This window comes from Thermobia domestica, chromosome 8 (assembly GCF_964235325.1).
Source record: "Thermobia domestica chromosome 8, izTheDome1.hap1.1, whole genome shotgun sequence".
Taxonomy (NCBI): domain Eukaryota; kingdom Metazoa; phylum Arthropoda; class Insecta; order Zygentoma; family Lepismatidae; genus Thermobia; species Thermobia domestica.
In genome coordinates, this window is record NC_137461.1 from 52726989 (window position 1) to 52751001 (window position 24013).

General features: G+C 36.3%; 1 protein-coding gene across 1 annotated transcript in view; it reads right to left on the reverse strand.

Annotated features, from left to right (window-relative positions):
- Nucleotides 1-7897: 7897 nt before the first annotated feature.
- The window catches only part of LOC145692896 (leucine-rich repeat-containing protein 47-like), a 53242-nt gene continuing 37126 nt past the window's right edge, over nt 7898-24013 (reverse strand). The window contains exons 5-6 of the mRNA XM_081768450.1: nt 14375-14477; nt 7898-12128 (exon numbers count right to left, since the gene is read on the reverse strand). Of these exons, the coding sequence (XP_081624576.1) occupies nt 11868-12128; nt 14375-14477 (364 nt within the window). The 3' untranslated portion in view covers nt 7898-11867. The remainder of the gene's footprint in view (nt 12129-14374; nt 14478-24013) is intronic.

The window sequence follows — 24013 nt, forward strand, 5'->3', positions numbered from 1 at the left end:
CCTAGAGTTGAACCAGCAGCAACCTAGCGGGAATCCATTTGGTTATACGCCCAACTGCATATTACGTGGGATATATTTGATCACGTAACACTATTACACATTCTTTCTACACATACTTACATATCTGGGTTCTTTTTTAATAACTGACGCGATTCCGTGATTTGTCAAATGTGTATTAATTGTTATACTTGCCCAAAGATTATCAAAGTTGAGTGCTTTTCTTCTTGAAGGGATGTAAGAAACTTCATGTGAGGATTTTACTTTACTATCCCTCCCCTTCCCCCTCCCCCCCCCCAAAAAAAAAACACTTCCGCTCACTTCAGTGAAGTATCGCAATAGCTATAGAAGACAAAATTATGGTAACTTAAAGTGGTTTTCAGAACACGACAGGTCAATGATAGTTTTCAAAATGCATGTTCTATCTCCTTCTGAGAAAATCTAAAACAACAAATTGTGTTTCTGTTTTTATTTTTCAGGAATTTTCTTTTGGAACTTACCTGTATAATTATTTTCATTTCTTCTATATATCTAATACTATCGCAGGCTATATATATAATTTCGCAGGTTAATGTCAACTCCCACCACAATGATCAACAACATTTTTGCAATTAATGACCCACGTACTTAACAAGTAGCATTTATAACTTACTATTATTCCAGGATCATACTTCTCGTAGTTTTATACAATATATTCTCAGAAAACATAAATATATGATCTTAAGTTCGTGGAATCCCATCATAAAACATATAAACCGGTATTATAAAATCATAGTTTTGTAGATATATCGTTAGGTTAAATTATCATATGCTAAAAAAAAAAAAAAAAAAAAAAAAAAAAGTTTAAGGAGATTGTTTATAACACCATCAATTTTGAATTTTACTGCTTCAATTTATATTATTAATTATTTCATTTCTTTTCTAGCAATTTGATGAACGACAATGGAGGGACAGCGAGTGTCTCTCTCCCGAATAAATTTTATTCTAGCACTTCATTAGTTTATTTCTCTCCTCAATAATAATCATCATCATTATCATAGGTATTCTGCCCTTATTGGCAGGTCACTTGTCGCAGCTGAGAAGCTTCCATGCTTCACGGTCCTCCGCTAACCTCTTCGTCTTCACGTATGATCTTTCTGCTTTTATATCATCCATTAATTGGTCTCCTTCGTCCCCTCCCTCTCTTTCCTGCCATCATACCCTCTAGGACGTCCTTTCCAATTGCACTCTCCTCCGTCAGTTCTTCTTCTATCTTAACACTTACTTGTCGGTTCCTCCTCAATAAAATTCACAATTACCTGTATTTTATTTATTTTATTTTAAGCTCCCATTTACTGAGGATAAACTACGTTGAATATATATATTTTACAAAATCACTAAACTCGCTAATCTTCAAATTAAAATTAGTTATTTATCTTTTCGATTCGAAAAGTTATTAATTTCCTGATGATTTTTATTTTTTGCATCTTAGGTTAAAGATCAAAGTCCTAGTTGCCACGCTCCAAATATCTGTAATGTGCTCTGGTGCAAGTACAATTTAGTGGCACATTACAACTTCTCGTATAACGCATGTACTAGAAAATGCAACCGCTTTAGAGTTCTCAAAAAACTGCATCATCAATTTATACTACGAATTATAATTTTTACTCGGAAACAAACGGCAATTAAGTGATATAACATGACATTTATAAATTAACTGTTGACTAAATGCTTTATCTTATGGCTTCATTTTGCATATTAAGTCAGTGTTCTAAGTTTTGACCTAAGACGAAACGACTTGACAGAACATATTTTTGGAGAAGAAAGAGAGGAAATACGGAAGCTGCCTATCAGAAGAAACTTTTCGCTCTCTCTCTCTCTCTCTCTCTCTCTCTCTCTCTCTCTCACACACACACACACACACACACACACACACACACACAAAAAAAAAGACTAAACGATTATTTGGAGAGCAGTGACTGCGTTTTAAGCGGTATTGCATCGCAGTTTGCTACACAAAATCAAAGAAATACGATGGTAATGAAACATCGGATCGCACAAGGTGATTTACTTATGATCATAATTTATTACTTTTGCAACAAAAAATAGTATATCATTGTCAAGACAGAATGGTTCTCTTTCTATGTCACATACACTAGTAAGCGTTGAGTGATAAATATTCAGCCCTCCCCTCACTTGAAAACCCAAGCTTTTCCCTTCAGGTGTATTTTAGGTTCTCAATAATACAAACTAATTCACTACGGACTATACACCATAATACTGGAGACTGGTCATAGAATTGTCGATGAAGATACCCCGTGTTTTCAATTGCATTTGAAAATAAAACGCCTTAATGAGATTTCGAGATGCACGATTTCATCTTTTAAAAAATAGATCACTAACAAAACGCCAAACTTCAGCAGTATCCTCGTTTCTGCTTTTTTTCTCTATTCATTGTTGTTTCAAGCTGTGGTAAGGAGTTCATATATGACCCATCTAGTCCTTACATAGCATTGGTCCAGAAATATATATATTTTTGTCAAGCCCTTTTGCTTGCCATTGATAATGAAAAAAGTAAAGTAAGGTTTGTTTTAGAAAAGTGGAAAAAATGAACTGAATCCGAGTAGCATTTGGCTACAAGTTACGATTTAATTTATCCATATAGCTTAGCGTCCCTTGAAGCAGCGAAGCTATATGAAACGTGGATCTACAGATTAACTTGGAATCGGAACCACATGATCTCTAACCGGGAACATAAGTTACGAAATGAACATTTGTGTGAAATTAATTTATGTCTTAATCGTCGAAATGAAGGTTAATTTCGTAGATTGCAAATTCCAATACTATGTTTCGTGACGGCGTTACGGCTTCTGCACTTAACAGAAACCACTATTATGGACGCATTCAAAACCAGCTACCAGCTTAGACAATCTTTAGGACAAAGTTAGCACTTAAAGAAACATAATTCACATCACTTTTTTGGGGGTGGGTGGGTTACTTTTCATTATTAGAATGTTTGTGATATTCAAAAATGTTAATTTTTAATTTCCCTACCCACATATAACAATAAAATACACAATAATATTTTCTTGCATTGCAGAAAATGCGATACGAAACTTACAAATTGCAACGTAAATTTGAATCTGTTTAACAATTTGTGACACAAAAACCAAAACTTAAAAATGCTTTTGGAATTTCAGAATATCCAGCGAAGATCCGAAGGAACGCATTGTACAATATGTAGACATAATTATGCCGAACGTCCTGCCAAAGATTCTGGAGAACTGGAAACATCGCTTACGCACATGCATTGATGTTTTAAGGTATACATAATGATACACTATGAGTCCCTAACCTGACTTTTGACTTATCCTATATACAGGGTGCACCATTTATCTTGAAACGTCTTCGTAACTTTTAAACTAATAGACGAAATAAGCAGTGTTGCCAACCCAACATAAAGTTATATTTTTAATGACATTTTGTAAGCTTATTGTACATTTCAAATCTACTTATTAAACGAAAATTTAAAATGCAATATTTATTATTCAGTGTTACAAACTAAGTATGCTACAGTATCACGAACATCGGTAAATATCCAAATTTTGGAGCCCTTTACAGCAATAATAACGCACGTGACAACACACATTGGAAGTATCTTAAAAGTGTCGATCTATACGAGGTGCATTCAAGGTATAACACCTCCAGTTTTCTTTTTCTCACGACTAGTAACAGATAGAAAAGTATAGTTTGTTTTAAAATACGCGAGCACTCGTTGTCAATGAGTGACAGAGATGGCAACACCTACGGCCCACAGAACTCTAGCGGCAGCGGTGAGAGTGAAGATTGTTTTTGATACTTTGACACTCGTCGTTTTCTTTATTTGCGTGTTGTCACACCGTTTGAAATTCATCGCCACAAATCAAGACAATCTCGGCCTTGCACAAGCCGGTCTCCCGACAGTGTGCACAGATCCCATGTTTGGAGGCGATGTGTTCCACCACTCGTTCAGCGATCCTCCAGAACAACTCTCCCCACTCGTTCGATCATGTCGTCAGGCCCGCTTGTAGGAGGCCGAGATTGTCTTCGTTTGTTGTCACACGACGTTCTGCCTTCTTTCAACTGTCCCACTGCTCTCACGAACGCACATTAGACACATCCATGACACTATCATTACATGTCTCACTCAACTGGTAATGAATTTCAAACGGTGTCAAACCACCAAATGGAGAAAATGACGAGTATCGTAAATATCGAAAATAGTCATCATTCTCACTGCTGCCGCTAGAGTTCTGTATGCGTCTGGCGTTGCCACCTCTTGCCACGCATTGACAACGAGTGCTTCCGTATTTTTTTTTAAAAAAAATAGCACGTTTCTATCTGTTACCAGTCCTGAGAAAAAAAAAAAAAGTTGTTACAACTTAAATGCAAATCAAAATCATAATATGACATTTCCAACAAGTGGGAACAAATTTACGAGGGAATGAAAATCTTACTTTCTTCAAAAGATTGTATTTCGAAAATGTGCTTAGGTAAGTATCACATTCAATAACATAAGATGGTTTACAATAGAAGTGAAGATCATAACATCGTTTACCGCAATTTTATATCTCAGCCCAATCCGGAGATTTGAAAAACCTGATTAGAGAGTGTTATAGTGCTTCAAATGACGTAGTTCTGGGAAATGGTTTTAAGCAATATTGCTTCCGTTTGTTTCTACAGAAGATTGTTCACTGTTAAGTTTAACGTCCGTTTCAGCAGCGAGACTATATGAAACGGGACCTACTGATTAACGTGGAATCCGGACATGAGCTCCCGCCGGGAATCGAAACCGGGTTTCCCACACTAAAGGCGCCTATGCTAACCGCTTAGCCATGAAGGAGCTCGATGTTCGCTGTATATCCGACCATTTTCGAGTCGGTGCTGCCACCAAGCGTATCATGCTGGACCTATGGAGTCGCTGGCGGAAGCAGTGTTGTGTCTGACCTTGTAGGTGCGTGTGTGTTATCAAATAACGCCGACAATCAATCGGTATTGGCAGGGTTACGTAATGGCTCTTTTCCACACTAAATTTTCATACGTACAACATTGTGAAACAGTGTGGAAAAATGGGTTAACACTCGGGGTGACTGAGAAAGCTATTGTGGCCCGTTACATGCAACAGGCTCTCCTTGTGAAACCACCAAGAGAAGAGCAGTAAGCAAAGTGACACCCGTAGTGCTAAGGAGGATCCGTCGATTGGCATGCCAAGAAATCCCCGACGCAACGTAATATGGCCCACAGATTCCACCTCGCGCCGTCAATTGTGAACAAAACAATTAGTAAGCGCTGGAAGTTGAAGTGTGTACGGAAGACCCGTGCACACTATCTGCTGCCGCGTCGTATTGTCGAACGTAAGACAAACTTCAGGAAACTTATGAAAAGTACCTGGCGGGTTCCAAATGGAAGAAAGTTGTCACAATGAATCAATCATCAATCATGAATCATATGTACATCTTATTGTTGATGGTCACGTTTGGGCAATCACATATCCTGACATTGACGGCAAGGGCAGCAGTAACTTTGTTCGTCAGTGCAGAGAAAGTTTCCCCTCGTGATTTTATGGTTGTTACCGGATTCGGATATGAGGGTAAGTTGATGATATGCAAGGTGCACAAAAATGTGAAGGTAAATACAAGGTACCTCTAAGAATCCATTCTGAAACCTATCTATCGGAGATACATCCCACAGTTGTACGGAATGGACGAACCAGGTGATGACCCATATGAACAAGGCTTCGAGTCATACTGCCAGAACATCACGTTTTTATCAAGAAATGACAGAGGAAGTAGGAATTCGTGTCATGCCGTTTGAACACATTCCTGTGAAAAGCTCAGATGCCAGTCCAATGTATTTTTGCGCATTTGGGCTGTTGAAACGACTTCTTCAACATCGCCACCCGCGCACCCTGGATGATCCATGTAAAGCGTGCAGGCAGGAGTGGGACAGAATTCCCATGCGTCCTTCGCCGGAGCTTGCTGCAATGGAAACTGCAATGTCATGTGATAGTCCACAATGCTGGGGGTCCTATAGAACATGATCAGTGGTGTTAGCGCGGTATTTCTTAAGATGAGTACCCCCAGCAGATGGATCTCTCTTAAGAGTCAAAATGGTCGGATATAAAGCGAACAACCTTCTGTAGAACATTACAGCAACAGTTTTTGGCCGTTGTAATTACAGGGTCTCGTAATTACGTAATTTTAAGCAGTGTTTTACACTACCAATATTTATCATATCTTCGGAATGGTTTGCTGTAAACAGCTTTATGATCCTTACACTTGTTGTGAACCATCTGTGTGATTAAATGAGATAACTTGTCTAAGCACTTTTGCGAAATAAAATCTTTTGAAGACAGTAAAATTTTCAATCGCTTGTAACTTGTTCCTACTTTTAGAATTATACCATACCGTGATTATAGTATTCGACAGTCAAGTACTTCTGATGTGCATTGACAAGTCTGCCTCACTTGCGTTACTAGTGTTGTAGGAACCTTCAAAATTTGGATGTTAATAGATGTTTGTGATACTGTAGCGTCTTAAGTTTGTAACACCGAATAATACAAGGGTCATTTCATAAATAATGTACACCATGGCAACACTGTGGAGTGGATGATGAAATCGAGGTAAATATTTCGTCAAACAAAACTGGGGTCTTGAAGTAACACGGCGTGCGCTTGTGCGCTCTCTAGTGAATACAGTGTGGCTGTGGCAAGTGTTGGAAATGGAGGCGGAAGGTGTCTCGGGTAACGTGTCTATTGAAGATCAGAGGTCATACATAAAGATTGAAACTTCACGTGGCAAAAAACAGTGTCTTACGTGAAGAGTGTGGTGAGATAACAGTGAATCGTAGTACAGTATCTCGTTGGGCTACTCATTTCCATAGTGTCTTGTAAGTATAAAGGAAGATGCAAGTCCAGGAAGGCCGAAATCATCAACCGATGAAAGAGGTGTGAATTTGCGGCAGATACCCTTAAACAGGATCGTCGTGTATCATCTGAGTAATTTTGTGACATCACAGGGATTCCATTTGCATCACTATACCCAATTCTAACAAGTGATTTACAGAAGAGAAAAATTTCTGCCCGATGAGTCCCGCACACCGCTAATGCTATGCGCCAAAAGCTTCGGAAATACGGTTAGGAAATGTTACCTCATGTTCCCTACAGTCCGAACATGACTACGACCTGTTCCCAAAGTTGAAACAACGTATGGTGGACGTCGGTTTCCATGTTGGAAGAGCTTACTGCAGCCGTTACCCACACCATTCGACAGCTCCACAAAGATGGCGTCCTTGATGAAATAGAGAAGCTACCGCACGTTGGGATTCCGTCATTACGAAACAGGAAGATTATATTGAAGGCCTGTAAAAAGATCATCTCCAAACAATAAACGTGTACGTCACAGAAAATTAGTGAGCATCAGTTATGAAATAATCCTCGTAAATAATGTATTGTATGTTTTTGTATCATACCGTATGTTCTGTCGATATTTGCATGTTACAAATTAGTTACAAAGGGGTTTGAAGATAAAGGGATTTGAGGATAAATATCGCTTCAAACCATTTTCTTCGTAAGCCTCTAGATTTAAAGTATATAATAATGTTTTCTTTCAAAGATTTGAATTTCAAAAATCTGGCTAGTATATGCCGTATATGCACGTACACTTTCCATTACAGTCTTTACGTAATACTATTTTACCAATGTATAATACTTCTTAATTTAAATACGAAATGACTCTTCTACATTTTGCAATACATGCAGAACGATGACGCAATGCCTCCATCTATATAATCTAAAATTAATGTTAATTGGCATGCAAACACTTTCATATATGCAATTTGAACTTTACTCTAATGTGTATGGTCCTCAAAACACACATTAAAATAACGTTTTCTAAATATATTTTAATAAGTTAAACTGAAAATTACAATTTTGGACACACAATAAAGCATTATCTTTATTTAGAAAAGTACAAACACTGGGTCCCCTAGATTTTGACTTGTTTCCAAAGTACTTTTCTTTTGAATTCTGACAAAAATCAAGTATTATAAGAAAGTTTGAATTTCCTTGTTTAGCATATACTGTAATAATATCGTGTTTTGGAAGTGTAAACAGATTAACAAGCCAGATCATTTCACACACTGAAAAATACGTGACAGCTGCATAAAAACACATTCATATTCTTTGCTGCGAAATGATCTAGTATGTACCATTTATGAGCATACTCTTCAATGGTAAAAAGTGTCAATCCACAATTCATAAATAGTTGGGTTTTTCAGATTAATATATAAGACACACAAATTTCATTAGCAAGTTGGAAGAACCACAACAGAAACAAAGATTTTCAGTCAAAGTAAAGAACTGAAAATGTGTCAGAGAATTATTACTGTATCAAAGTAACAATAGCTCTGAACAAAATGCTAAATCTGTTATATCTTGAGTCTGCAAATCCAAAAGGTATGCTTCAAGGTCACTTCGCACTGCAATAGTGTTGCCACATAGTGCAGTGACACTATTAATAGGAAAAAACGGAGATTTCTTTTCCTATATTTTTGATCCTTTAGTAACCAATAATTACAAACAACTGAAGCTAACAGTCAAGCATCCTACTTAGTCACATACCAACACAACATACGAAGATATTTTATAAATTTGAAACACAAACACATGACAAGCATGAAAGAAAATGCGATAGTCACATGTACGAGCAAGCTTCAAGTGCGGTACAGTAATTGTAACAACAGATTCCAGCTAAACACAGACCAAAAAAGCGACGGAAAATGAATTTTTAACGAAGTGACCTTGAACCATATAGTTTCCTTACATCGAGTACAGCATTTTCTTTCTTAATATAAATTAAAGGAAGTATTTTAGTGTCATACATATATATATAACATATTCGCTTACATTTCTAAAATCATTCATTACAACTTTTAATACTCTTAGTTTGCAGATACCCTTGTATATACACTTCCTGGTTTCATTAAGTCAGGACTAATAACTGCAAATGAAAATATGTAAGTAATCCATACTGAAACCCAACAGAAGCTTTATCTTTTTCTTGGCTCAGTGGAAGATATTCACAAGATGAAAGTAAAGTTACATACTGCTCAAAGCTAACACCTGAATTGGGTTCTTCATTCCTACCACAAGCACCAAAACTTAGTAGACTCCATTTTATAATTCATTCACGCATGTGTACAATTATTCATAATAAAAATCACGTATTCAAGTAATATACCTTATATAAACTCCGATCATCATTAAATGTTGACAAATATAAGAAAGAAAGAAAAAAAAAGCTGGAAAGGAATTTGTGTTATAAAGTAAAACAAATACGAAGAGATGAATACAATAAAAGAAAAGTCAAATACGTAAGATCAACTCTATGAAGCGTTATACAATCACACTTAAAATATTTGCTGTATACATTAACATCAATTATAAGGTAATATTATTCAAAGTGAAAGTACTTGTTTCTCTATCCAATATATTCAAATTACTGAAATACATTTTCTGTTCCTTGAAGTATAGTGTGTCGTCTCCAAGGAAGTATGAGCGCCGCCACAACCAATCGCAAAGTTTTGCTTTACTTTCGCAATACTAAATTACATTCATGATTAAACAATTTTAACTCTTTTCTTCTATATTAAGTTACAGGTTGCAAATATAAGCTTGTAGGTTTCCAATGATGCCAGCAGCAAGCAAATGATCAATGTTCATCAATACGAAATAATGATAATATTTCATAAATAGGTAAATAAAATAATTATTTTAAATATTAAGAGCATTTTCTATATTCTTCAAAATTTGTTTTCTACATTAATGTTTTAGTAGTTAATGCTAGTTAGAAGTGTTTTATGATGTTTCTCAAGTATGATAATATTCAAGCAATGGTATTTTTCTATCTTTTAACATATTAATAAATGTTGCATTCTAAATCACAAGCTTTATTCATTTTTCCACTCATATTCACCCTTGTATCTGTTACTTCTGGCCTATTATGTGAATCTGAAGTAAATGTAAGTGTATTCATTACACTGTTTCTGAGTCAATTAATTTAAAATTACATTATAGTGAAGGTATCTTTGTTTCAGGTACTTTTCATGATGTAAATGTTAAGCTGATTTATTTTTTTTTTTTTAAATAAATTTTTGAAATAAATGTTGAGACCACTCGTTCTGACAAAAGGGGTCGTATGAGGAAGTAGTACTTGCATTTTGTTAGCAAGATTAAATAAACCGAATATTTACCTCCTTTTCTGAAGCTGTATGCTCAAATCATACATAAATACGCGAATCTAAGCCCCACATAGACGCAACCCCCAATTTTTGAAGGAGAAAAAGAAAAAAAACTCCAATGTAAGACGCACCCTTCACGAACGAACAGGTCTTTTCGAAGGGTCACAATGTCGGAGGGCATTACCTTTAAAACTGCACCTGAAAATCTTCTGGGAAGCACGTTGTCATTCCCAAACAATGACTCAGTCACCCGCGCTACTCCCCTCCTTACCAAACCTGTTTGTGCATCCAACTTCCTGATTTGCAGCATTTTTACACTCCTTATTTTGTTATAAATTGTTGTGCTTTAAGATGTGTGACTCACTTGTGTGTACTCTTTAAACGGAGGAAGACACCAGCCACGGTATGTGGGAGGGGAGGGAACAATCTCTGCTGTCGTAAATTCACAAGAATGATTCATCTCTTTCATTTGACGCTGATTTGCGGGCTAATTTTTTTTAGAGTTTTTATTTCGCGTAAAATGCGCGATTTTAGTTCTGCATTCTGTTTGTACACACAAAATGCACATTCTTTACAGAAACGTAACTAACGGGATTAGCAATTTTTGGCAGAACTCCATCTAATCTGGCCTAAATTTGCAATACAAATCTAAGACGCCCCTTGATTTTGGAGGAAAAAATAGACGAAAAAGTGTCTTAGAATTGCGTAAACACGGTTTCAGCATTTTAAAATGTTTAGTACAGGGTGGAAATGGTAAATAAAGAATGATAAAAAGTCATTTTCTATACAATTCCATTCGGCCATTTTCTGATCATTAACACTAAAACTATTCCTTGTCAAAAAGAATCTACGCACACCACCCTATCAGCGAAACTATCGGTTACAACGAACTCAAACTTCAAAGGTCTTACCAAGGCGTACATACGGCGTTTTTTTTTTACCTTATTTATTTATTTTACTTTATTGTATTTATTTATTTTTTGACGCTACGATTACTAAATTGCAAAACAGAAAATGAGGGTATGGTAGTCTTCCTTCGAAGCACGAATCAGCTTCTATGTTTTTTATGAACAGTGAATTTCAGTAAAAGCTGGATTGTTTATATTTGTGAACATTACTATACATGCACATAACACTTCAGAAAATGCTGGGGTAAATTTTATGTACTTCTCCCTCACACACATCACATAGCAAAGATCAGTACCATTTTTCTGGATGTTGAACATAATGGTGTGAAGGTTAACTTAGGTTACAATAAAAAATATTTGGAACAAGAAACAGAGGCAACCGATACACACAAGGTTTTCGTCTAACAAGAGGTCTACAAACCAAGACTTGATGTCGAATTTACTATAATACCCTTTTTATATTAACTTTTTGCCACTCAAATACCAAAGTATCTTTCTTTGTGCATTTTGTTGTACAATGATGTGTCACTTAAGTTCTTATTACATAAATAATGTATTCAAGCATACATGAAGAGTATGTTCTGAAAATGGTACCAAAACTTACAAAATGAGACAGAAAAAATATCTGATTTTCAAATTTTACAAAAAAAAAAAAAAAATCTTATGCAGTAAAGGACTTAAAAAAGGAAAATACTTCCAAAGTTCTCAGTGTGATTCCCTTGTGATAACAATGGAATCATTGTTGAACACCAAATCAGTTCGCGATGGATAAACACTCTTCAACTGACCTTCCACGTCTACAATTCTTACTTGTTCAACGACTAAAGAATGGTAAGAGCTCTCCTCTGCATCTCCTACTCCTAAATTAAGGGTCTCCAACAGTAACGTATCCAGGATTTTCTTGCAAGAAGACATTTTGTCCGCGCTAGTCACCTCCACAAACATAGCAGTGGTTTCCACACTTAGCTTGAAAGGAAAGAAAGAAAATAGTAAATTTAGTTTAACATTTTTTTTTCAGTTTACGTTATTTTGTTGGGTATTCTACACACATCAGGGCATGTCTCAGGGAAGTAGTTCGGCATTATTGTTCAAATAAATCCTTGACAGAAACCGGACACGTGACAATATTGCTTATATTATAATTTTGTGTTCTTCGTAACTGAGACAACTTTTGGCTGAGTTGAATATTACACAAACAAATATTTCTCATTCTTTAATAACTTAGTTTTACATATTTGTAAATCTCTTTATACAGAACTGGATTCTCTTGTGTCCACGTCAGCATGTTTTTTTTCAAAAACTAAGAACAAAGGAACTCAGGATCATACACTTATTATTCAGTTATGCAGTCATTTGTAGTCGCGACAGCAAGTTTTCGTCTTGGCAGAGTCCAGCATGGTAACTATTATTATAGAAGGCTATTCCTAAATCTCTACCTTACACTCACGACAAACTGGTTTATGAATAAATCTTTTATATCTAGTAACTTCATTTTTTCAGTTAACTAGCACCATGTCCGTTTCTCGCACGGGGAGAGTACGTTTCATTTTGGACATAAAAGGTACCAAAACTATCATTAATCAACTTAGGAACCTAAAACCTATGAATTCGACACTAATATCGGTCATTTTCAATTATTTTTACATCTCACCATCCCCCCCTTAAGAGTACTAATAGAGGCTGAATTTAGATTTAAACGGCATCGGCAGGATCAATGTTCGTCTCAGGGACCACGAAAACTATGTATTCGACACTAATATCAGTCATTTTCGATCATTATATATATATATATATATATATATATATATATATATATATATATCCCCGATCCCTCCTAAGTTGCTCCGTCAAAGTGAAATGACAAAAACATCCCAGGCCCGAAACTCATCTATGTTGAAAATATAATCGACATCGGTCGGGTGATTCAAGACTTATTAAGTCACAAACTAGTCACTTTCATTTATATATTTTAGCCACTACCACTATTGAGTTATGAACCACACACTTCTACTACAAACATTAAACTTGAAGTTTACACCACGGTGGGTTAGTTTTAGAACAATATGATGCAGAATTGACTGCTTGAAGTGAGACTAACGGTTTTATCCCCCAAGTCCTGTGGTGCTCTCAACTAGAATCCAACTCGGGACTACGTTACAGAAAGCATATGTGTAAGCCATTTGGCTACGAAAGGACACGAGGAAAACATCAATACGTAAGATATCATATAAATAAATATAGGCTTTCCAATGCTAATGAAAAAGAGTATAAGAAATCAGAACGAAAAAATATAGGAGGTTTCGTGAGGCTGTGAAAAAGGAACATTTCAATTATCCAATAGGTAGATATATATATTTAAAAAAAAATGGAAATTACATCAATTATCATACATTCTACTCTACATGTAACTAAATAGGTAATTATCTCGTTGCAAAATTTTATGAGTTTCTTAGTGTTTTCGTACGTAGCTCACCAGTACTAAGCAACGACAATAAGGAAAGTGTAAAAGAAGATCTTCGTCAGAAAATTGGTGTTTGTAAGTATACGTCTCCAAGACGTGAATAATTTCATCACTTGCAAGAATGTAAAATAAAATCTAAAATAAAAACATTCTGCAGCTGGTGCTCTTAAGGTAAGATTTGACTATGTGTAACATATTCTACAATTATTTGCCTACAGTTAGACTTTTCCTCATTTGTATCTTACGTACGTCAATGAATTCTATCGGAAATGCTACGCAAATTCTTTTCATAAAAGATGGATACAATGTGCACGAATTCTTAAGTTTCTTTGGGATTGGTCGCAATATATAGATAGATCAAGCATGCCCTCTGTGTCATGTGTGAGTTAACATATAATGTTAGAATGTCGAAACAACTGGCAATGTCGACACAATGTGAAGAAAGAAATTATAGAAAATGTCAATAATGTGAGCCTGATGTGTGTAATAATAAGAACCGCGTTATGCAAGGTACGTTCTATATTTCAGGAAAAAAATGAGAAAAAAAAAACTGTACTTACTCTTTACGTTTTCATTGTCAATATGAAACAACAGGGCATAAAAGGAATTTCTTCAATTTACTTATATAATGAAGCATATCTAAAAATTCAGTACCTTAAACACACCCAATATTGTAATTATATTTAAATATATACATGAAGATTATTTTTATAGTCTTGGAAAATACATTTTGAAAATTATTTCTGTTTACCTTCGTAACATCACTGTTTGTAATAGGAGGGAATGATATAACGCGTCCAGTGCTGTCCAGGAGGCATGGGTAAACAGGTTTCCCTTCAAGTAAATACAGGAACCTACGGGAAAAAGAAATCGTATTAAAAAAAAAAAAAAAAAAAAAAAAGTAGTGTTGTGTTATACGATAATATCTTGGATATTTATTCTTGGTAGCATTTATACGTTTGTCACAGAACACAGGCCAATATAATCTAATAGGGAAATATCCTTTACACTAGTGATTGGTAATTCTTGTAATCCAAGATATACAACAGGGTCCAAAATGAAAAAATGAAATGAAATCTTTGAGTTTTACGTCCCACGGTTATGCCAGTTAGACTAAAGGAGACAGTGATGATGAGTAATGCATGAAATAGTGGAATGAAGTGGGAGGAAACGGGAGAACCCCGAGAAAACCCACGCACACGCTGTTTGTCCACCACCAAGTTCACTTGGCGGGGACTGGGATCGAACCCAGAACCCCTAGCACCAGAGGTGAACGCTCTACCACTGAGCCACCGCGGCCCCAGGGTCCAAAATGAAATTTTGGTATTCAGTTTCCTGACTTTCCATGATTAAGTAACTAAATTTTAGCTGAACCGCGAACACTTATTTATGGTTAGACTTGGAAACAAAACCATTTTTTAATCGGCTCACACCATCCACACAGCCATGCAACTTTTTTTTCAACGAACTTAAAAACTTCGTTACTTAATTCTCTATATCTGTGTGTCTGTCTGTCTGTTATTTGCGAGTTTTTCAATTTTGAACCCTGCATTCGATAGAGCATCAAAAACCATCAGAGAAAGTGATTAAATTTTTCGCGTCACTCTTAAGGCGGATTTTCATGCCCGCGTTAGAACGGAAGCATCACATGTAGCGTATTCACCGTAAATTATTTTCGTTTCCATACATCCGTGCGTGTATTGCGCCAAATTACTACTCGCTAGCTAATGCGCATGCGTAAAATAGAAAGTTTGCGACTTTAGTTTGTGATAATGGATTCCCGAAGGAGAGCTATCGTTTTAGCTGGAATATATTTCAAAACGCCGCCGTCGGAAGTATGTTAGGAAAATGTGGTGGGTTCACCCCATTTTCCAGCTTAGACGAGAATACGGAATATACAGGAACCTTTTCTTTGAATTAAAATCCGATCCGGATAAATTTTATAAAACAAATAAAAATATTTATAAATCATACTAAAGCATGTTTCAAATTACATTGCTTTTATTTTGTATAGGGATTGATAATTTGTACATACCAGTTATTGTATGAACTATCTATTGTTCCCGTAATACAACTAATTAACTACACAAATATAAAAGTACTAACCATCGATAGCAATATTCTCAGCAATTTGATGCCATGTTTTTGTCCTTAATACTGAATCCTTGTATTTCGGATGCTTAAGATTGTACAAAATTTCGTTTTCTCTTACTTGTTCTACGAGCAGTTCTTCAAACGTTGTTCTTACCTCCGCCATGTTAGTCAGTGAATACAATAGTGTACGCGCGCTACTTCCGTCAGAATTGAACAAATTTCTACTCTGACGCGAGTGTAGCGCGCCATCTCCGATGCGTGATTTCATTGGCTGTTTAGCACAATCGCTCGCAACTCGCGGAGGTAAAGGACACATGAAAATCCGCCTTTACCGTTCCCGAGATATTGGCCAAAACATGGCCGACTTCCAGAGATTTAAGGAGCCATATCTCGGGAACGGTAAGAGTGACGCGAAAAATTTAATCACTTTCTCTGATAGTTTTTGATGCTCTATCGAATGCAGGGTTCAAAATTGAAAAACTCGCAAATAACAGACAGAGAGACACACAGATATAGCCGACTTCGACTTCCAGAGATTTAAGGAGCCATATCTCGGGAACCGTAAGTCATAGAGAGATGATATTGGTGTTGATCAATATCTGATGGTAAATAGTTTGGTACCAAATACTAATTGGTGACCACTGTCCAACTGGCCACTGGCCACCAATTAATATCGGTACCAAAATATTTACTATCCTCTCAGGTATTGATTAACAACAAAATCATCTCTCTATGACTTACCGTTTCCGTGATATTGGCCAAAAAATGGCCAATTTCTAGATATTTAAGGAGTCGTAGCTCGGGAACCATAAGTTGTAGAGAGATGATATTAATGTTGATCAATACATAAGAGGATGGTAAATATTTTGGTTCCAAATATTAACTGGTGGCCAATGTCTAACTGGCCATTGGTTTGGCCAGTGGCTAGTTGGATAGTGGCCATCAGTTAATATTGGTACGAAAATGTTTAACATTCTATTAGGAATTGATTTACACCAATATCATCTCTCTATGACTTACCGTTCCCGTGATATCATCTCTCTATGATTGGCCAAAAGATAGTTCCGATTTCAGGAGATTTAAGGAGCCAAAACTCGGGAACCGTAAGTCACACAGAGATCATATTGGAATTAATCAATATGTAAGAGAATGGTGAACATTTTGGTACCAAATAGTAACCGGTGGCCACTGATTAACTGTCTATTGGCCAACTGGTTACCGTTCCCCAGATATTGGCCAAACTTTTCGAATTTCTAGATATTTAAGCAACAATATCTCGAGAACTGTAAGTCATAGAGAGATAATATTTTGTTAATTTTTGCGAGGAAGAAAAGGTGCGGATAAAAAAATTACTGCGAATGAGTGACATCAGAGATCCTTAAGAGTTTGCATTGGTTTTGCCTCCACCGCTGTTTGCAGGATATCGTTGTTCAGTTGCAGAGATCTCCCTTCTCGTAGGTTATCGGTGAAGCTGGAGTTCCAAGACAGAAAATCTCTGGCACCTCTGAAGATTAATGGCACCTTGGCCATATATTGCATTGATGTTTTGTGCCGCTGTGCTAACTGAATGTTCCTGAAGAAATTCATATAGCATATACTGTATGTGATCTTCCTACACTGTCATTGTCAAACACAAGTCTCAATTCCAAAATATGGAGTAGAGAGTAGACTCTTCTACACACTGTTGCACAATGAAGTGTCCTATATGATACAGCTATGGCAAACTTACTTTGCGTTTTTTTTTTTTTTTTTTTTTTTTTTTTTTTTTTTTTTTATCACGTCAGATAACATACGGTGAAGAAATGGACTGCGAGGAGAGTCAGTCTGAAATTCAGTAAGGAAAGGTTCAACTTCTGAAGCAAATGCTTTAAATTATAGAAGTTTAGATAAAAAGCATTTTATCTTTGCAACATACCTGACATGATCTGATAGTTCGCAGAGTTCGAAACTTATTTTATCTTTCCTAAAACAATGAATGTACAACAGAATATACGGATAAATGTCAATAGTTCGCTGGGTAACACTATTATTTTCAAGCAAACACAGAACAAAATTCACTGGAAAATTTTCTGAACCTCTATAGTAGTGTACTGGGCAAGGCGTGCTGAAATATCATAAGTTAAGCAGAGCTCTTAGAAATCCAATGATTCTGCAGTTCGTTACCTCACTTGCAGCCTTACGAGGGGGTATCAGAAAGTTTGTGCAATTACCTAGAAGATGGCGACGAACTACAAATCTCCTCGGACCATGCATTTTATAGTTAGGTCCTTGTATGTTAACCATACAAATTCTGGACTCATTAGAACAATTATTATTATTATTATTTTGAGGTAAATCACTGAAGGTGCAATGACTGAGAAGCTTGAGGCATGGAATGTCATTAAGTTACTTCATCTTCAGAGGAAATCAGCACATCCACGAAGAGATGAAAGAAGTCTATGAGGATGAAAGCCCATCTTATGAGATGGTATCCAAGTGGACACAGCAATTCCAAACTGGACACTTGACCACTGCGGACGCCTCTAGATCTGAAAGACCATTGATACCGCCTTGCCGGAGAAAGTTTAGATCATAATGGAAGACAGGAGGATAACCACTGAAAGTATTATGTGTGTATTAAGTATGAATTATGGGTCTATTGGAATATCGTTCACAACCAGTTGCATCTTCAGAAAGTGTCAGCACGGTGGGTGTTACGACTGCTCACATCTTTCCAGAAGCGAAAATCGCGAGGACGCTTTTGCATCGTTGTGGGGTGGATGAAGAGGACTTTTCTGACAGACTAATGACAATGGATAAAAGTTGGGTTTATCTTCATGACCGAGAAAAAGAAAATGAGCAAATAATGGAAACATTCCTCCAGCCCCAACCCTAAAAAAGCAAGAGTGCAGAAGTCTGCCGCCAAAGTGGTGCTTTCCGTTTTCTGGGACTGTGAAGGGGTTATCACGACAGATTACCTACCACTGGGGCAAACTATTACTAGTACCTAATATTACCGTCTCCTGACTAAGTTACGAGAGGAACTGAAGAAGAAACATCCTGGATTGATCACAAAAGGGTGCTGCTGTTGCGGATAATGCACCAGCTCATTTCGATCTTGCACGCATGTTGAATGCAGTCGAATTAGGATATGAAATACTGCTCCACCCCCATACTCACTGGGCCTAGCACAATTGACTTCTTTCTCTTCCCAGAAATGAAGCGTCCACTCACAGGACGACATTTTGACAGTGCGGATAACATCATTTCTGAGATTGAACTGTAATTTCAAAGGTAAACTGCAGGCATTTACAAAACCGTCTTACGGAAAGTGAAGAACTGTTGGCAAAAATGTCGCTAGGCACGGTGACTACCTAGAGAAGGACTAATTCCATTATGGGGTCAGAGTTCTCCGGGGTGGATTTCTTCTAGGTGATTGCAAGAACTTTTTGATACAAAGTAACCAGCCCATGGCTCCCTGTATCAAGAATTACAGGATCATTTGTCGACGTCTTGATATCTGTCTTGAAGATATGCAGAAATAAGTTCACATTAAGGTAATACATTGAAATTTGAATCATCTTTTTTAAGTTCATGGGTGAAAGCATGTCTTTGAAAGAGATTACGAGGTCAGAAGCTATAGAATTTCATAAAAACCTTATCTGAAATAACGCATGCACGCTTGCCCTTTTACGGTACTACACACTTATGCTTCTTTCAACAACTGAATTGGTTCACTTCTAAAATATGGTAATAACCCATAAACGGGTGTGTACATTATTTTGTCACGTTGAAGCTGTATTTTCTATGCAATCTTACTGTCTAGGAACATAACTGGTACTTTTACATCTTTAGCAGCAGTGCGCATTCATGTATGTCATTACACTTTTAATACACCATAATAATTCTATTTTTATAGTGTTATCTTTTACTAAGAATCCCTGTGAAGTACTTTCTTTCGTCCCCGAAATCGTACCCATTTGCACTGCAGAATCTACATTTGAGTAGGTAACATCGCAAGAAACTTTTCAGTTCTGAATAGATGAGCTACAAATAAGATGACTCTCCAAGTCAGAAGGTACTGGCTTGTTTTCTTGAGTCATAATGGTATAACTGCTCTCAACATTGAAAAGAACGTGGACATCTTCATACGATTTTTACCTTTCATGTGACTTGCTACCCCTTGCCATCCTATGTAACTCAGCGGAAAGACGCTCCGGCAAATGTTGCAACTACCAAAAGGTTTGGCAACTGATACATTCCGAATCCATGATAAAGAATTGGAAGGATTGAATATATTCTTGGAATAATTGGAAACTGACAAAGATTGTCTGCACAGGAACATTGGATACAACGAATACCACAACTACAATACCTCTTCACTTTCGATTCTGCCTCTGCGACGTGAACAACACGCTAAACTTGAGGAAGATTGTTACTCTCCGCTTCACCGCACTGCTTCGTAAATAAAAACCGGCTGTTGACGATTACATTGAGTATTTTTCTTCTTCCACGTACACCACCTCGATCCACTGCATAAATCAAATTGCATTTGTTACTCCTATTTCTTCTTGGGTCACAGCCAGTTTTTGTGTTTAATCTAGGCGTTTAAACTTTAAGTTTCTAAGATAATGAAAATTACTGTAAACAATGAAACACGATCGTATTTTTAATACATGACAATATAGTGTATACACTCATTCTCAGATTGCTATTTATTCCTTTAGAATTTCTTTAATAATGTTTTTATTACGTTGTATTAAGTTCAGGTGGGTATTTACAACATTCTATTTCGCAACAACGGATACTATCGCGAAAGTAATCTAAATTCCTACGCCTGAACGAGCAGAGAACAGCTTATTTCTGAGAAAAATAAAATCGTGTCCCGGAATATTATTTAGACGGGTGAAAAGAGTCAATCACTGCAAATTTGTAGTCTCACAATTCCAGAAGGCGGGTTAAGGTCATTGACAGACGGAAATTAATTATTTAACTTTTAAACTTTAAATTAAAGCATTAGTTTAACGTTTCACAAAAGAGCTACAAACTACTGAATTAATGATATACGAACAAAAGGAATCTTAATAGATGGACAAACGGAAGAACACCGAGAAAACCCACCCATTCGGTGTTTATTTATCACAAAACCCATATCGCGCATCCATAGTTTAAACGCAAGAACTTTGGGCTCAGAAGTGAACACTCTTCAGACTACGCCACCAAATTTGTGTTTAAGTTAGTATCAAAATCCACAATATTTCAAACCCGCAATTTGAAATACAATCCATCGCTTCTATCAGTTTCCTTCATTCAATATCACACGTGATAATGAACCTTCAGTAAGAAGGAATATGTTTGTTTCCCTAGTTCCAAAACCTAAGGATCGGAAAAAAAAGAAAAACCCATAGGAACATGACAGACATCCGATTACCTCTTTTTTTTTTTTTCCTACAGCAAAGATATGAAGATATCAACAATAAAACGAAAATTGCACATCATAAAACTTCGTTACTTCCACAGTGTATTGGAAACTATTTATTATTATAATTTTACGATAATGTGAATGGCAAATTCTGAGTCTTAAAAAAAAAGAGGTAGCTACTATGAGTGTCCGCATGAGGAACACCCTCCAACCTTCAATACATTCCAATTACATAATACTTTTTATACGTCTTGTCTGAAAATAATCTTGTTTTATGAAGCTTTTGACATTTTATATTGGCATTGAAAAAGCGTACGAAAATTTGGCTCAAAGAATAACTAAAGGGAGAGAGAGAATGAAACTTTATTTGAACTCATGTATCATAAATATTGTTCGCAAATTGCTGCATCATTTTTAATATCAGAATAATTTTTAAAAATTTTAAAACTTATGAGAGGAATCATTATAATTAAATCATTAAAAGTACATAATTTTTGATGAAAAATGATCAAATATGTACCTATAAATGTATCATAATAAATATTGGATTTTAAGTAGGAAGTAGAACTTGAACTTGCACATTGGTACCTATAGACGTATCCCATATTTAAAGATCACGAATCCGATGAAATTAGTCTGGCTATTCACTGAATATTGAGCCAATGCATATACTAATGTGAAACTTTATCAGCTATTTTCATAAAGACATTGCAAGACATTGTAACTATCATTCTACTTATAGGTTTCTATAATTCTTGAATCTTTAAATTTCCAAGCTTTCGACTCTCCCTTGGACTCTTGGTCACGGAGGTTAACAACAGACAGAAAAAGAACAGAAACATCAAGGAATAAAAAGGAACAACGGACTTACCAAGGGGAAGAGATGTGTGGAAAACATGTTAAAAGCGTCAGCGATCTGCAGATGTTCTTGAAGCAAACTAAAATATGGCGTAGTCAGTTTGTGCGCCTTTTTTATTTCTGTCGGAAGGTTGCCAACTCAAGTTATTTTGATTATGCCAATGCTGTGAAAATTTTGTGACACCGCCTCCTATTCGTCATTCAGCCATCCATTGTCTAAGTTTAATTTTACTTTTATTTAATGAATAAATACATTTTCAAAAAACAATCCCTCTACTTCATTTCTAGCTCCAAATAAAATTTTTGAATTTTCTACCTTTTGCTTAGTTTCTTTTAAATGTTTCGATAAACCTGACACCGGATTTTCCGCTTTTGAATCTCTGTTTCTTTACTCGGACTTTTGAAATTTCTTTTCGTTTTGCTTATGTAACCCTCTTGGCAATTGCATTCCATTTCATAAATGGCCGATTTCTGAGCTCCTTCGTGGCCAAGCGATTAGCGTACGCACCTTTGGCGTGGGAGACCGGGTTCGGTTCCCGGCAGGAGCTTATGTGGTTCGGATTCCATGTTAATCAGCACGTCCAAATCTCATATAGCCTCGCTGCTGAACGGAACGTTAAACTCAAAATCAACTCAACTCTCATTGGGATCTGTGTAATATCTTTTAAATTGAGCAATGTTCTTTTCTAAAGTTTTAGGTTGTTTTAAAGCTGTACATAAACCGTATTGAGTGTAGATTCTATTTAATGCAGTTGTCAATCTAGGAAAAATAGGCAATCCTATCCATCTTTTACTCTTCATGTCGGTTTCAGGTTTATCGGAACGTACATTCCTTTTAACCCGATTATACCAATTATTTAATATTGGAGCTGAGTATCTGTTCAGACTACACAATTTCATCAGGTATTCGAACTCTGTAAATCTGTTTTTAAGGAAGTAAGATGTATAAATCGCAAAAAGAAATACTTTCAAATATTTGCTTTAGTACCTACTGAATGTGCAGATTTATAATGAATGTACTGTGTACCTGCAGTTGGCTTGTGGTGGACACTGGTATGAATTTGTTGTTATGCCTTCTTATATTAAGGTCTAAGTACGTAAGATTGCCGTCCTTTTCTTTCTCAACCGTGAATCTCAAATTCTTATGAATGTTATTTAATTCATTTAATAAGTAATCCAGTTGTAAATCGTCCTTGTACAAGACAAGTACATCGTCAACATATCTATAATATCGTACCGTACCAAGCTTCCGTTCTTTCAAAATTCTACTTTCAACCATATGAAGTACTAGATTAGCTAACAATGGTGATAATGGGTTTTCCCATAGCCAAACTTTCAACTTGATATATATTGCCTTCAAATGAGAGAATATTGTATTTTAGGCAACATTCAAGAAGATTAAGAATTTCATTCACTTCTTGAGTACAAAGGTTTTTACTGTACAGGATGTTAGAACCGATTCATAAACTACAACAATTGATGCCATTTTTATGTTATTTGCGTTAACTCAATTTGCCTATTCGACTGAAACCTCTAGTTGGCAGAGTGCCAAGGACGGTCTATCTTAATGAAAGGAGAGAAGGGAGAAAAAAAAAAGGTTATTTTTTGCGTGAGCGGTAAAGGCAATGTTTGAACAACAATGCAGTAAACTGCACAAGTACAAACGTATGTCTGCTGTAGAGAAAGACAATAACATAAGTCCTCCTGCGAGTCGTTGGCGCAATCAACCGAATATCGAAGCCCCTAGAAACACATCGCTAGGTTGCATTTGAAATGTGCGCGCTCTGTTCACTGCGTGACATAATCGCCTGACTAGAAAGTACTGCTGACCTGGAACCAATTTACCTAGCTTGGCAACTATGTTTAAACTTCCAGCTTCCTTTCTCTCGCCTCCAGAGTCGCTCCAACAGGAGAAAACGAACACTTGTTGTCCGTAGTACATACACATATCTATTTTTTGTAGTGGACTCTTCTACTTCTGTCATACGCAGAGGCATCAAGAGAACTAATGTCCGAGGGTAAACTGTATTTGTTGTT